Source organism: Halichoerus grypus, chromosome 9 (genome assembly GCF_964656455.1).
Source record: "Halichoerus grypus chromosome 9, mHalGry1.hap1.1, whole genome shotgun sequence".
In the NCBI taxonomy this organism is placed as follows: domain Eukaryota; kingdom Metazoa; phylum Chordata; class Mammalia; order Carnivora; family Phocidae; genus Halichoerus; species Halichoerus grypus.
The window spans coordinates 45,587,719-45,601,885 of record NC_135720.1 but is presented as its reverse complement, the minus strand read 5'-3'; the positions used below and the strand labels follow the sequence as shown (position 1 = coordinate 45,601,885).

At 38.3% G+C, this 14,167-nt stretch overlaps 1 protein-coding gene across 1 annotated transcript in view; it reads right to left on the bottom strand.

Annotated features, from left to right (window-relative positions):
* Positions 1 to 269: 269 nt before the first annotated feature.
* The window catches only part of FRK (fyn related Src family tyrosine kinase), a 105,820-nt gene continuing 91,922 nt past the window's right edge, over positions 270 to 14,167 (bottom strand). Inside the window, exons 5-8 of the mRNA XM_036082231.2 lie at positions 13,174 to 13,332; positions 4,633 to 4,814; positions 3,413 to 3,578; positions 270 to 3,004 (exon numbers count right to left, since the gene is read on the bottom strand). Of these exons, the coding sequence (XP_035938124.1) occupies positions 2,793 to 3,004; positions 3,413 to 3,578; positions 4,633 to 4,814; positions 13,174 to 13,332 (719 nt within the window). The 3' untranslated portion in view covers positions 270 to 2,792. The remainder of the gene's footprint in view (positions 3,005 to 3,412; positions 3,579 to 4,632; positions 4,815 to 13,173; positions 13,333 to 14,167) is intronic.

Sequence of the window (14,167 nt, the reverse complement as noted above, 5' to 3'; positions counted from 1 at the left end):
CGATTTTACTTTGTTTTCCATGATACAATATTCAGGTTCCACAGCTCTTAGGAATCCACTCTGTGCCTCTTTCGACCTTAGGTAATATAAACCTATTTTCTTCCTAACCTTCTTAAAAGAGGCTTAATGGAATTTTGAATTTTTCCTATTGCAAAAATTCTTAGGTTTTTGTCAAAAGAGATTTGAAATACCACATGAAATGATGTACTCACATCCTTCACCACCACCTCCAAATAACTGAATTACATAAATAAAACATTACATAGAAAGAGCTTTGTTACAATTTATGGGAGGTAAATTTAACAAGAACTGGCTCATTGTAGGAAAATTCAACTTATCTTTTCCCGATCCTTTTATTCTATACAGGGAAAGAAATTTATGTCAGCTTAAAAAAAATCTATTATTGCTTCTCATAACTGAATCCATTATTTTTCTCTATGATCCATCAGGCAAAAACAAGAACAATAGATTGCTTTGACAGGACCTTGAACATAAACGTCTCCAAGAATCAAACGTAGTAAGTTAAACCGGTTTCAGGTATTATTAAAACAAGAAAGGATAACCTTCTCTATACATTTCAAAATCAGATCTTACTAAGAAAGTTATTATTATTAGCTGCTACAAAAAAGACAGATTATATAGTAGTTGAATTTTCACAATTAGACTCTGACTTTAAACAAATGAAGTTGTCCTATACATAGTCAACTGACTTAAACAACTAGTGTTGACCTTATCTTATAAATCTTTCCTGTTTATAAAAAAAAGTCGAGGGGCTCTATTATCAATAGCTCCACATGACCCATTTCAGTTTCAGAGAAGTCTGAATATATGTACACACACCTACCTACAACTGGGATTTTCTCCTTAATGGATACCTATCCAGCATCTGATTTTATTCCAATAAGCCAACCTCCCAACTTGTCTCCAGGAAAAGGGCCACATGTCCAGTTTCAGTGGCAGAACTTATTCTAAGCCAATCAGCACATAACATTCACATTAAGTCTATTATTCATCAGCATATGACCCAATTTGTCTAACGAGAAAAAAGAATGATTTTCTTTAAAGATTTATTTATTTGAGAGAGAGACAGAGAGAGTAGGGGGAGAAGACCAGACGGAGAGGGAGAGAGAGTCTTAAGCCGACTCCCTGCTGAGCACGGAGCCCAACACAGGGCTCAGTCTCACAACCCTGAGATCACGACCTGAGCTGAAACCAAGAGTCGGAGGCTTAACCGACTGCACTACCCAGGAGCCCCCAAAAAGAATGCTTCTTATGCAAGCTGAAAATGCAGAGAGAGAGGTTTCCCATTTTCTGCTACTAGATGAGGAGAAAAGAACAGGGAGCCCCAGCTGCTACTGAGCCATCTGGGACTTTGAGAATGAGGACAATGCTGGTGACAGAGAAGATAGCTGGAAGGAACGTGGGTCCCCGTCACTATCACTGAAGTGCCAATGATATGGTACCTGAAGCCCTCCCTACCTCCAGCCTTCCAGGTAGAGCTCACACATTTACTTCTTAATACTTCATCCACTTTGAATTTGGGTTTCTGTAACTGTTTAGATATGTTCTTCTCCTTTAAAGATGAGAGAATATACTCAAAATCTTCTATCTTTTCATGGCTTGTTTCATTCATATTGTTTTACAGCAGAGATCTTTGAATATATACTTGATTCTGAAACTACCTTTGAGAACTCTCCCTAACCATCTAATGGGGTACAAAATTTGATCCACCCGTTGCTTAAGAAGACCGTAACATTCTTACAAAGGTTAATGCACATTTAAGATGAGTAAAAACCCTCTTGTCCTACCAGACAGAAAATACAGCTTCATAACCAAGGTCAGACATTATTCCTAGCCTCTAGATCTAAAACTGAGCTTGACCTGTACTATAATCAATTTAAAACTCTGGCCTAAATGCCAAAGGTCCATCTTTTAAAAAATTATTCAGAAATCTAAGCCATAGCAATCCTACTGTTCTCCTCTCCTGTTCCTAAACTATTTTATACTTACTTCTCAGATTTTGCAGGCTACTAGATGTTTCTCACATATTTCCATAGATAATAACTCATCTGCTTTGCAATCTGATTCTTAACATTATGAGATTAAAACTAATGTAGATGATTCTCAGATGACACATACTGAGGTACAGAAAAATCCCATCATTTCCTTCTACAAAATGAGAGAAATTTTAATTCTTTTTCTCAACAGCTGCTTCATTTTTTTATGCATAGGAAAAAATATGTGCAATTACTCCAAGTACAATCAAGTCATTTCACATGGCTTTACCATCATTGTAGTTACAGGATATTTTAAAAGAGAAAAAAAATCTCAAAGCACAGGTCCTGCTGTGCAGCAAAGCAATCAGATTCCTTCATAATAACAGCCTGATGGGACTCAGCAATCCGAGGAATAATGAATAACCACTTTAATCAGTAAACAGGAAAATGCTACAACAGTCACTGAGTAAAAATTGACTATCATCTGTTGATCCTCTTGATCTGTATTTCAAACAATAAATAGAAATGTTTAAGTATTTTTTAAAAAGAAAAATAACTGTGTTTCTGTGTTTGATTTTTGCCAGGCAGTGATAAAATATCATCTTAGACTGTCGTGCAGTGTTGCCCAGTCACATATAATACACCTATAATCTTCTTCATAATCACGGACAAGCTGACCCTATCACTCGAATATGTCAAGGTAAGCTCTTCTGGCAGTTGATTAATAAGGTTGTATTTCTGGACTGATTATTGAACCCTTTTGTTACTTGATTATCTAATGTTCTTCTTCAGTGTTCATCTTACGAAGTTATTTGTATCTGAAAATGAAAAGTCTGTTTCAAAATAGTCTTCAAGTTTCCAATGCAGTTTCTCAAATGTTGGCCGTTCCTTAGGCTCTGCGTTCCAACACTCCCACATGATGTTGTAGAACTGTGGTGGACAGTTAGGTGGTTGAGGGAGTCTATAGTTTTGACCCAGCATCTGGATTACCTGAGCACCTGTCATGCCTAAATAACATAGAAAGGAACCAACAAAAAACAAGTTAAAGTTCAGGGTCTTAAATTCATAGATAATTATATTCACTTAAATTCATATAATAATTATATTACAAAGCAAACTGATTTCCTTGGTGAAGCTATGAGGTCTACCATCCCCTTCCCAGGCTGCAGAGATTAAACTACATCTTGCAGCAAGTAATGTCCATAAGACTGCAATTCAAGAGCAAAGGAGAAAGAGGCAATAAACTACCTCATTAATGCAAATCATCATCATCAAATTTTATCTATTATGCTCCCACAGGCACATGGTATGGTCAGCCCCATAACTCTGCCCTCTAAGTCTGGGCAAAGCAGTTAAAGTCACACCTAAGTAAGTGACCTGCAGCAGAAAGGCCCACTTCAGAATTAATTACTCACCACTATAAGGCATTTTGCCATAAGTAATGATTTCATAAAGAAGGATTCCAAATGACCACACATCGGACTTAATGCTGAATTTATTACCACGAATGGCTTCGGGCGCAGTCCACTTCACTGGCAGCTTTATTTCGTGTTTGAATTCATAGATGTCTTCATTATCTACCTGTTAATGCATTAAGGAATCAAGCCAAGTTCAAGTGATATATATATTTTTTTGCTACCCTCGTTCATCTGTAACCTGTTTCACATTAAAATTTAGAGGGCAAAGGTTCAAAATGAGCTTAGTTCAATTGATAATTATAGTAACAAATTCCAAATCTGGCTTATAAGACTGAGAAATCTATGAGAAGTCATTAATAAAATATTATTTAAGAGCCTACTATGTGCTAAAAATAGCACTGACAGGAGCACTCTACTGCATATGGGAGAACTCACGTGTGATGGTCTTTAGCAAATTAAAAAAAATGAAAGCAAAGTCTGTCTGTTTCCAGACTTACTGTTGGTATTGGAGAGCCACTGACTTTAATAATTACCATGTTGCCACTTTCTGATACTGAAAAGTAGGATCCAAATTATTTAAATTAATATATCAAGTCACTGAGCTTCTAATTAATTTATTTAAAAAAGATAATGAATTCATGAAGATCAAAAGAGAATCACTTATATGTTGTGTTTCATGTTCCACACCCATATTTGTAGGGCACAATGTAGAAATTAAAAATTAAATTCAGAGAAAAACACCTAATAGTATGTCACTAATGTCAGTGTCTTTTGGCCTGATGTCATGACATGGGGAGAGGGGCAGTAATTAAAAAGTCAGTGATTGCTGAAGAGTTCTGGCAGCGTGGATATTAATCTGGCAGAAAGTGAGCAAAGGTGGATGGGGTAACTATACAAAATGTGCTGCTTTTTGTAAGGAAAATTGAGGCAAACCAACAGAGGCTACTGTACTGAAAAGCAGATCATTAATCCAACCACAAACTTAATCACATACTTTCCCATCTGGTTAGGCATCATTTTCTCTGTTTCTTTCTCCTTGGTGAAGAAATAGAAACAGAAGGTAGTTTATCTGTAAGGCCTTGGGCTACTGAAGTGTTCTACAGACCACAGAACTTGGAGAAACATTATTCTGAAGAACAACAGTAAATCTATTAGTCTGCTGGTATGTTAGACTTCTGACCTGTGACAAAACCTAGTTAGAACAAAACAAAATTCACCTTAAAAACTCTTGCAAGTCCAAAATCTGCAACTTTGTAGATATTATGTTCACCAACCAGGACATTTCTGGCAGCCAGATCTCTATGAATGTAGTTCTGGGACTCCAGATAAGCCATCCCAGAGGCAACCTGCGCAGCCATGTCTACCTGCTGAGTCAGATGGATTTTTGTCCCAGCATCATCTGAGCAATAAGAGAAAGTAAGAGATTGACTTTGGAGAACATGTGAATTATTGAAGTGAATTCTGAGAATTTTGATGAATGAGCTGTCGGTGGGATTAAGTGCCATAGCACTGATCTGTTGAGCAAAGAAACATAATTAATACAGACCATTCATTTCCTGTGAAGGGTCAATGAGGCAACAATTTTCAGAGTCCAAACACATTCCAAGGCTGTGGCCCTCTCTCCCCTGAAGGAACATTCCACAGAGAAAGAAACAACAGTATCACGTAATTCGAACACAGCTCTAAAGATCTGAAAGAGTCCAGGTATTGCCATTTTCCATAGCACACATCATTGACTCATCTCTTCATGGAAAAGTTATTTGGTTACTTGGTTGCCTCTAGATTTCCTTCAAACATTTCATAATTTTAGTCTTTGAAGCTATAAAATAATACTAACTTGAATGGCTGAGCCAATGAAAAGTTCTCATTCTTCCATCATATTGGGTTTTTTTTTTCCTATCATATTGTTCTTAAAAACTAGCTCACTAACAAAAATGAAGGGTCTATCAGTATCTATAAAATGTGTATGTTACATTTGTACTCCATTAAGCTTGATATACTTTTTTTTAATTTCCCTTTTTAAGCCTGTTATTCTTAGAAATAGTTCACTCATCTCTCCAGGCACGGACATGCCTTTAATAGATACAGTTTCTACCACTACTCATCCTATATAATTAAGTATAGGAAAGTAGACTCAGTTTGATCATTAATAGAGAGGTTAGGGTTATTCTTTGCTGACTCTGTGCAGTGGGGTCAGCCATCCCTGGATACTGTTTAGCTACCATACTCTTAGTAGATGTCTTCAGATTTCTGGAGAATTAAAAAGGTCTCCTATAAATCCAAACTATCATCATCCCTGACTCAATAAGCCAAATATTACCAAAACTGTGTTGAATTCACGGTCAAGAGTCTTAGATACAACTTGACTTGAAAGGCAACTCTAGCTCAGGCGTTAGAAAACTGGCTTGAGGCTAGACTGCCAAGATCTGGATCAGAGCTTTGCCTCACGTTTCTTCCTGACCTCAGGCAAGCTGTTTAACACTCCTGTGCCTCCGTTTCTTCATCTATATAGTGGTCATTGTAATTCCCTTATGGTATTAGTTGTTAAAATGAGAATTAAAATGAGTTAATACATGTAAAACACTTAAAGCAGAACCTGGCACCTAGAAAGAACTCAGTAAATCCTACCTGTTTTTATTATCATTGCTGCTGCCTAAGCAGAATTAAACAGTTTAGGAATTGTTAAGGTAGAGATGCATACGGATTACCCAAATGGAAATGCCTAAATGAAGACAAACATATGGGTCTGGAGCTCACATGCAGCTAAAGATATCAACTTAACAGTCATAGTTTGTGGGTAGAGTTAAACATTAGAAGTGGGTGAGACTGTTAGGAAGTGACAGAATCATGAGAAACACCAACATTTCGGGTGGACAGAGGAAGATAAACCTACAAGAAGACTGAGAAAAATCAGCCGGAAGAATGAAAGATAAACCAGAAGAGAGCATCCTAACAGTCAAAGGTTTTGAGAAAGTCACCACCATTGTCAAATTCCACAAGTCAGTCCAGCAACATAAGGTCTAAAAGATATTTATTAAATATTACTAGGCAGTCATTGGTGACCTTAGTGGAATAAAGAGCACTTTCACTGGAGATGGGGGATAAGGGGTTGAGGGCAGAATGGGAGCTGAGGATATGGAGACAGCAATTTCCAAACCCTAGTCAAGAAGGGAAGACAACAGGGAGTTGGCAGAGGAGAATAAGTCAAGGGAAAGCAATTAGCAGGAAATTCATGATTGTGAGGGGCTGTCAATGATATGGTACTCAGGGGGTTTCTGGAGTGCTAGCCACGTTCTCATTCTTGATTTGTACAGTCGCCATACCATTGTTTATTGCTCACTTTTAATTAATGATAAATTATACTATATGATGTGTGTCCTTTATGCATGCCATCTTTTCAATAAAAAATGAAATAAATAGGGGCACGTGGGTGGCTCAGTTGGTTAAGCATCTGCCTTTGGCTCAGGTCATGATCCCAGGGTCCTGGGATCGAGCCCCACATCGGGCTCCCTGCTCAGTGGAGTGTCTGCTTCTCCCTCTCCCTCTGCCCCTGCTTGTGTTCCCTCTCTCGCTGTCTCTCTCTCTGTCAAATAAATAAATAAAATCTTTTAAAATAATGAAATAAATAGAGTTGAGGACATTTTTTTTTAATGGTATAGATCTAAGCACTGTGTGTGCATACATACATATATATTTATTTTTTAACGCAAGCAGCATATTTAAATACGATGTGTGGTGAAACTAAGTGCTCACTGACCCATTTTCTTTTGCCCTTTTCTTCCTGGGCAAACATAGAAGACTATGTTGCCCATCTTCCCTAGCAGTTAAATTGGGCCATGTCACTAATTCTGTGCACTGCAACGTGTGCAAAAGAGCACGTTCGTCACTTACAGGCCTGATCCTTAAAATCTCCCACATTTTTGTAGCTAGAAGAAATACATTTTGAAATGGCAGGGCCACATAATGAAAGAAGTCTAAATCCTTATGTCACCATTTAAAGAAAGCCATGTAGCAAAGCAAGTCTGATGCATATCAAAAATGCATATTTTTGTTATGTCACTAAAATGTTTGAATTGTATATTACAGCAGCTAACATTGATCATTCAGTCTAAAATGAGATGTAAGCAAAAAGACAAAACATAACTTTTTTAAAAAAGATTTTATTTATTGGGGCACCTGGGTGGCTCAGTGAGTTAATTGTCTGCCTTCTGCTTGGGTCATGATCTCAGGGTCCTGGGATGGAGCCCCGAGTCGGGCTCACTGCTCATCAGGGAGTCTGCTTCTCCCTCTCCCTCTATCCCTCTCCTCTGCTTGTGCCCTCTCTCTCTCTCTCAAATAAATAAAAAGATTTTATTTATTTATTTATTTGCTTATTTATTTATTGAGAGAGAGAGAGAGCAGGGGGAGGGGCAGAGGGAGAGAGAGAATCTCAAGCAGACTCCACGCTAAGCATGGAGCCCATCACAGGTCTCGATCTCACACCTGAGATCATGGTCTGAGAGTCAGACGCTTAACTGACCGAGCCACCCAGGTGCCCCAAAGAAAGAGCATAACTTAGTGTGCAGCATAATGGCAAAGTATTGCTGCTGTATTGGCCAAAATAGCTATGCCTTTTGATACCAAATTAACTCAATATGAAAAGAAATGTAAAAAAGTCAAGATAAACTGGTGACTAGTCCTAGGTCAAGTGATAGACAGTTTCTAAAATGGCTTCTCATATTCTCTATTTCCTGGTATTTGTGCTCTTATGAAATTCCCTTCCATTAAATGTGGTTTGGACCACTGACTCACTTTTAACAAATAAAATACAGCAGAAGTGATGGGGTATGACTTCCAAGATAAATTATGAAAGACTGTGGCTTCATCCTGCAGGCACTCTCCTCTCTCTTGCTCTCTCACTTGTTCACTCTGATGAAGCCAACTGCCATGTTGTAAGTTGCCCTATGGAGAGGTCCACGTACCAAGGATCATAGGGCAGCTTCAGGCCAACAACCAGCAAGAAACTGGCTTCCTCAGTCCAACAGCCCTGGAGAAACCAATTCCTGCCAACAATCACATGAGTGAGCTTGGAAATAGATCAACCTCCCCTAGAGCCTTCAGATAACTGAAGCATCTGCCAACACCTGACTGCAGTCTTGTGAGAAACCCGGGCGTAGAAGACCCAGCTCAGCTGTACCTGGATTCCTGACCACAGAAACTGTGAGATAATAAATGCTTGCTGTTTTAAGCCACTAAGTTCTGGGTAACTTGTTGTGCAGCAATAGATAATGAATACAGGTTCACGTTAAGAAACTAACGCCAGTGTTATGCATACACTTAAAAGCATAGACTACGGAGCCCGACTTCTGGGTTTGAATTCTGGCTCAACCACCTTGGATAAGTTATTAACCTCTCCATCCCTCAGCTTCTTCCACTGTAAGGTGGAAATGATGATAACAATAATAATAATAATACTCATCTCATCGGGTTGTTAGAAGAATGAACTAAGTTAATATTTGTACAACACTTAGAAAATGCCTGGCAGGGGTGCCTGGGTAGTTAAGCAGGTGATTAACCTTAATCAGTTGGTTAAGCATCTGATTCTTGGTTTCAAGAAACCAAGCTCAGGTCACGATCTCAGGGTCGTGGGATTGAGCCCTGCATCTGGCTCCATGCTCAGTGCAGAGTCTGCTTGTCCCGCTCCCTCTCCTTCTGTTCCTGACCCCCTCCCCCCACCACTCATGTTATCACTCTCTCGCTCTCTCCAATAAATAAATAAATAAATAAATAAATAAATAAATAAATAAATCTTTAAGAAAGAAAGAAAGAAAAATGCCTGGCACATAGTAAATACTATACGGTGGCTTTTTTTTTTTAAAGGAAAAAAATGAATATATATGCACCTCTCCTACCACTATCCCATATGGTTGATTTTCACTACATCACCTCATTTTATGCTCAGAACTATTGAAGTAAGTATTGTTATTATTTGTCCCCTTCCATAGCAGTTTCTGTTACTTAGAAGACCAAGTAATAAGTTGTAGAGTGGAGATTCAAGTTCGGGCATGTTTGAGGTTGAAATCTCATGCTCTTAAAAACTATTCTATACTCCTTCCTAAAACTTACCTTACACATGATTCCTGAGCACCTGAATGGTGGGGCTACAGTTGTAGGTCAGCTAAAGAGTATCTCAATGAAAATACTCCTGTCTACTTTAGGCCATCTAAGTGAACTGTCCATGAGATTGATTAACAACATGCTAGGACTTTATTTATTTTAAAAAATATGTATGTACGTAAAAAAAAATGCAGGTATTTATGCTCTTCAAATTTCAATAAGAAATACCTGACATCAATTACCCTCAAAGCTGACGTTTTTTGACAAGCCTCTTCCATTTTGGAGAAATTTATTACAAAAAAATATTTAGCCAAGCTTAGGGACTACAAAGCTGGTTCTATGGAAAAATATGTATGTCATTTCAACTATCAAATACGACATCTAATCCTATTACAGTGGATATAAAAAGTTTTCACTGACAGGCACAATAGAGAAGAAAATTGAGTAATAACACGTTTTCTACCCTGAGAGACTGCAGTGGCCTAGGAAATTCCCAAGTAAACTTCAGAACACACTTCCGGTACAACAGCCAGTTGTCAAAACTGATATAAAGGTTCACAGGCCTGTGACAATTTACATCTGCCGCAAGAAAATATTTTCAGTTATGTTCCATTACTCAAGAGTCTTTCATCTTATAACAGTTATCATGATGGGCTGTTTAAGAGGGCAGATTCATTTTAAGATCACTTTGTTGAATTTAAGCCCTCTTGATTGGGAAGGGATTGTCTGTAATGAGCATCTCTTCATTACTCCTCATGGCTACTAAGTATCTTGACAAATGAAGGCCTTGGTAAACTTGACCCTTAAGGTCCAACTCAGAATATGACAGGGTCTGTGCTGACCCCTGAGTAAAACACATCAACAAACCACAAAAATCCTCAATGTCAAAGGAGTTCATAATTAATAAGTGGATCTTGTCAAGCTGACACAAAGTGTCTCAAAACAAGCTCAACCCCGAGTCTCGATATTAGGTTCAGAATAGTCCCACTTAATTTATCCATTAATTTTCTCATTCAGTCAGTCAACACATACATAATTAGTGCACACCTTCTATGTGCCTGACACTGTTCTATCACTAAAACAAAGAAAAATCTCTAACCTCCTGGAGTTGTATTTTAGAAGGTACTTACAATAAGCCACAAAACAAAGTCATACATTATAAGATGATCAGCAGCTAAGAAAAGAAAACAAAAAAAAAAGCAGGAAAGAAGCATACAAAGCGATAGAAGAAGATTAAATTTTAGAATTCAGAGGGTGACCAGTGAAGGACTCACCATAATGGGAACATCTGAGGAAAGACTGCAGAAGTGAGGAAGTGAGCTACAGGGATAGCTAATGGGGGTGAAATTCAGATAGAGGGAGGAGCAAGTGCAAAGGGCCTGAAGCAAAGCCCATGTGGAAGATATGAAGAGCAGCAAAAGGCAGTGCGGCTGACAGAGTCAAGGGAGATAACGGAGACGTTGGGGGAGATGTGGAGACAAGGGAGAGAGGTAATGGAGAGCTGGGCCATGTAGGACTTTAGAGGTTGTACACAGAGAACCAGTGAGAGTCACTGAGGCTTTGAGCTGAAGAGGGACACGATCTGATTTACATTTTAACAGGATCTCTCCAACTCCTGTGTTGAGAAGAGACTGAGAGGAACAAGAACCAAAAGACGGAGACCACTTAGGAGGCTGCTGCACCATCCAGAAGAGAGCTGATGATGGCTTGGACCAGGGTGGTTGTGCAGAGAGGTGCAAAATTCTGGATATATTTTGAAAAAAGTCAACTGGATTTGCTGATTGGTTAGATGGAAGCTGTGAGAAGAAGTAGAGATGATCCAAGAGATTAGGCTGAGTGTTGCCATAGTCAAAGAAGGAAAGACCACAAGAGCAGCCAATTATTGAGGATAATATAAGATCAGTTTTGGACATGTTGCTTTGAGATTTTTAATGGACATATGTAGTAGAAATTCTGGCTGTTCACAAACATTTATTTTTTTCTCCTTTCAACCACGTTGGAGGATTGTACTACCCTATTCCCTCTGACTTGGTTTGACCAGATAAAAAGGCACAGAAGTAATCTCTGCATCTCCCGACTGGAGCTCTAAGAGCCAGAACGAGATTAGTCTCATCCCCTTCCCTTGCCAAGGTGATCAAAACACCTGAGCCACCAACCAATCTATTTTGCACACTTAATATGAGCAAGAAATAAATGCCTCTGGGATTTGGGAGACGGGGTGCTGCTGCATCACATCTATGTTATCCAGAGAAGCATTCAAGTAGAGTCAAGAAAGCAGTTGGATTTATGATTCTGAAGTAATGGAGGGATGTAATTTGAGAAATCTTTGATACATAAATGTTATTTAACCCTGAGACTGACTGAGATTAGCAAGGGAACTAGTGATGTTGCAAAATTCCAAAATGTTGAGAGATCTGAGAAATGAGAGAAATCACATAGATGGGAGAAGAACCAACAAAAAAGAGAGGAGGAAAAGCCATTGAGTGAAGTGTCCTGGAAGCCAAATGAAGGAAGTGCTTCCATTATTTCAAGTCCATTGAAATAAATGCTATGAACAGGTCTGAGAACTGAGAATTGACTATTAGATTTACCATCGTGATGGTTACAAGTGGCCTTGACAAAGCATTTTTGTTAAAGATGACCCAAGATGGCTACTGTACTTTTGTCCTTGGGAATAAGGCAAAAGGGGTCAATGGCTAAGGTTAGTCTTACTCTGGTGGCTAATATATTCTGATATTGTTAAATTTGCTATCTTTATGCAAATGAGCTAGGCATATTTTTTTAACAGCATTTAACAGGCCCATGTTCTTTGTTCCTCTCTTCCACTTTTGTGATTTAATACCACCAGCTTCACAAGTCACCCTGAAATCAGAGAATACTCTTATCTTTCTAATATCTTTGTTCTATTAGTCTCACCTCCCTTTACCTCTACACGTTCTATCAATCCGACTCTGACATTTCAAGAAAGCATAGAAAAAGTCTCTTTTTTAAGCATGAATTATTCTCTCAGTACTTGATCTCCACTACTTTGAACATCTCATTTTAATACTCATTATATTGTTGCATATTAAATTATTCATTTGTAATAAACATCAAAATTTTACAATGCCCTTAAGTCTGCTCTGACTACAGGAAGCAGATGTAGAAATAAAGCAATAGTATATTTCTGCTTTTTAGTCTGAAAATTCTAATGTTGCCTAGCTGTGGAAGTATTTTAAATACCAACAAGTACGATGTTGTCAAACACTGGCAAAGGAAAAAGAATGAGGGTACCTCTCCCTATCTCCCCAAAAGTATTCCATGTCCCCTAATTCTGGGCCATAGAACAAATTGGTCCATGACTGATAATGGTCCATTAGTTATTGTAGGAAACAAAGCATCATGTAAAACATGGTGTTTCATAGTCTTCAGTTTTCTACATTACATTTATGTGTTCCAATATGTCTACTGTGAACAATTTGTTCTTCGCTACATAAATATTTTTCCTCCTTTTGGTACACAGTATATATCCTATTAAAATGTAGTTGAGCCATTCACTGTTAAGACATTCATTCTCACAGATATCACACTGGGTTATAGAAGGCTTGCTAAATTGACATTTATAGGACTAGCTAAACTAAATTCCTCTTTTTTTTTTTCCTTTTATTAAGTCTTTAGCTTACTTTGGAGATATTCTTGCAGACTTCCATGTCTCATCAACTCTGTAATAATATAAATTGGATCTTCTAAAGTGCAAACAGCATAAAGCTGGATAAGCTTTGGATGTCTTAGGTTCTTCATTAACTGTGCCTCCCTCAGGAAGTCATTTGGATCCATTGAACCTGAAACAAGAAAAGGAGGAAATCACTTTATGTTATTGAGGCATTCCTATCCTCACAGCAGTCTGGTGGGAATCACTAAGATTGCTTCCTGCTTCTCAGTAAAGTAAGAGCATTGGTGTCACAAATCTTCAGATTTATCAAGGAAGAGAATCAGTCCAACCAGGGCAACCTAATAGCTGACGTGTTGGTGCATCAAGGGGGTGTAATTTATGTGTTATGACCTGTAGGTGAAGAGAGGTTGATGCTGGTCCATATGAAAAATGAAGGGAAAAGGAGTGACTGACAGTCTAATTGATAAAACAAGGCCAGCAAATTAAGAACACAAAGAGAAGACATTCTATTACCATGAATGCTGGAGGACACTGAATGTTTAATTACTGCAGCCAGAGCTTTTTGGTCCAGGATCCAGAGAAGACTGATAGCTGCCCTGTCCCTGGTACTCACTGTGGGAACAGCTGGATAACAATCCTAAAGCAATGACATTCTGCCATATTTATGTCCTTCATTCTGTAGGGATATTTGGCATAGGCCAAGGAGAAAACATTCAAGGGCTACACCCAAAACTTAGTGGGTTTTTTTTACCAGTCTTCTACGTCTAACTTGAAATTGATCTTCAACATTTTCTCCTATATTAATACTTCTGTAGTCAGACTCTTAAGAGCTTAGCAGAATGATAAGGAGACAGTATTGGGACCTATTATGAAGACTTGCCTACAATTACATTGTATTTTAATGGCTCAACTCTTACCATGCAAAGCGCCAAGTAGTTAACAACAAATAAAGTCTAAGAGGAGGAAGGATACCTGGAGTTTATATTTCATCAGTAATTTTTAAA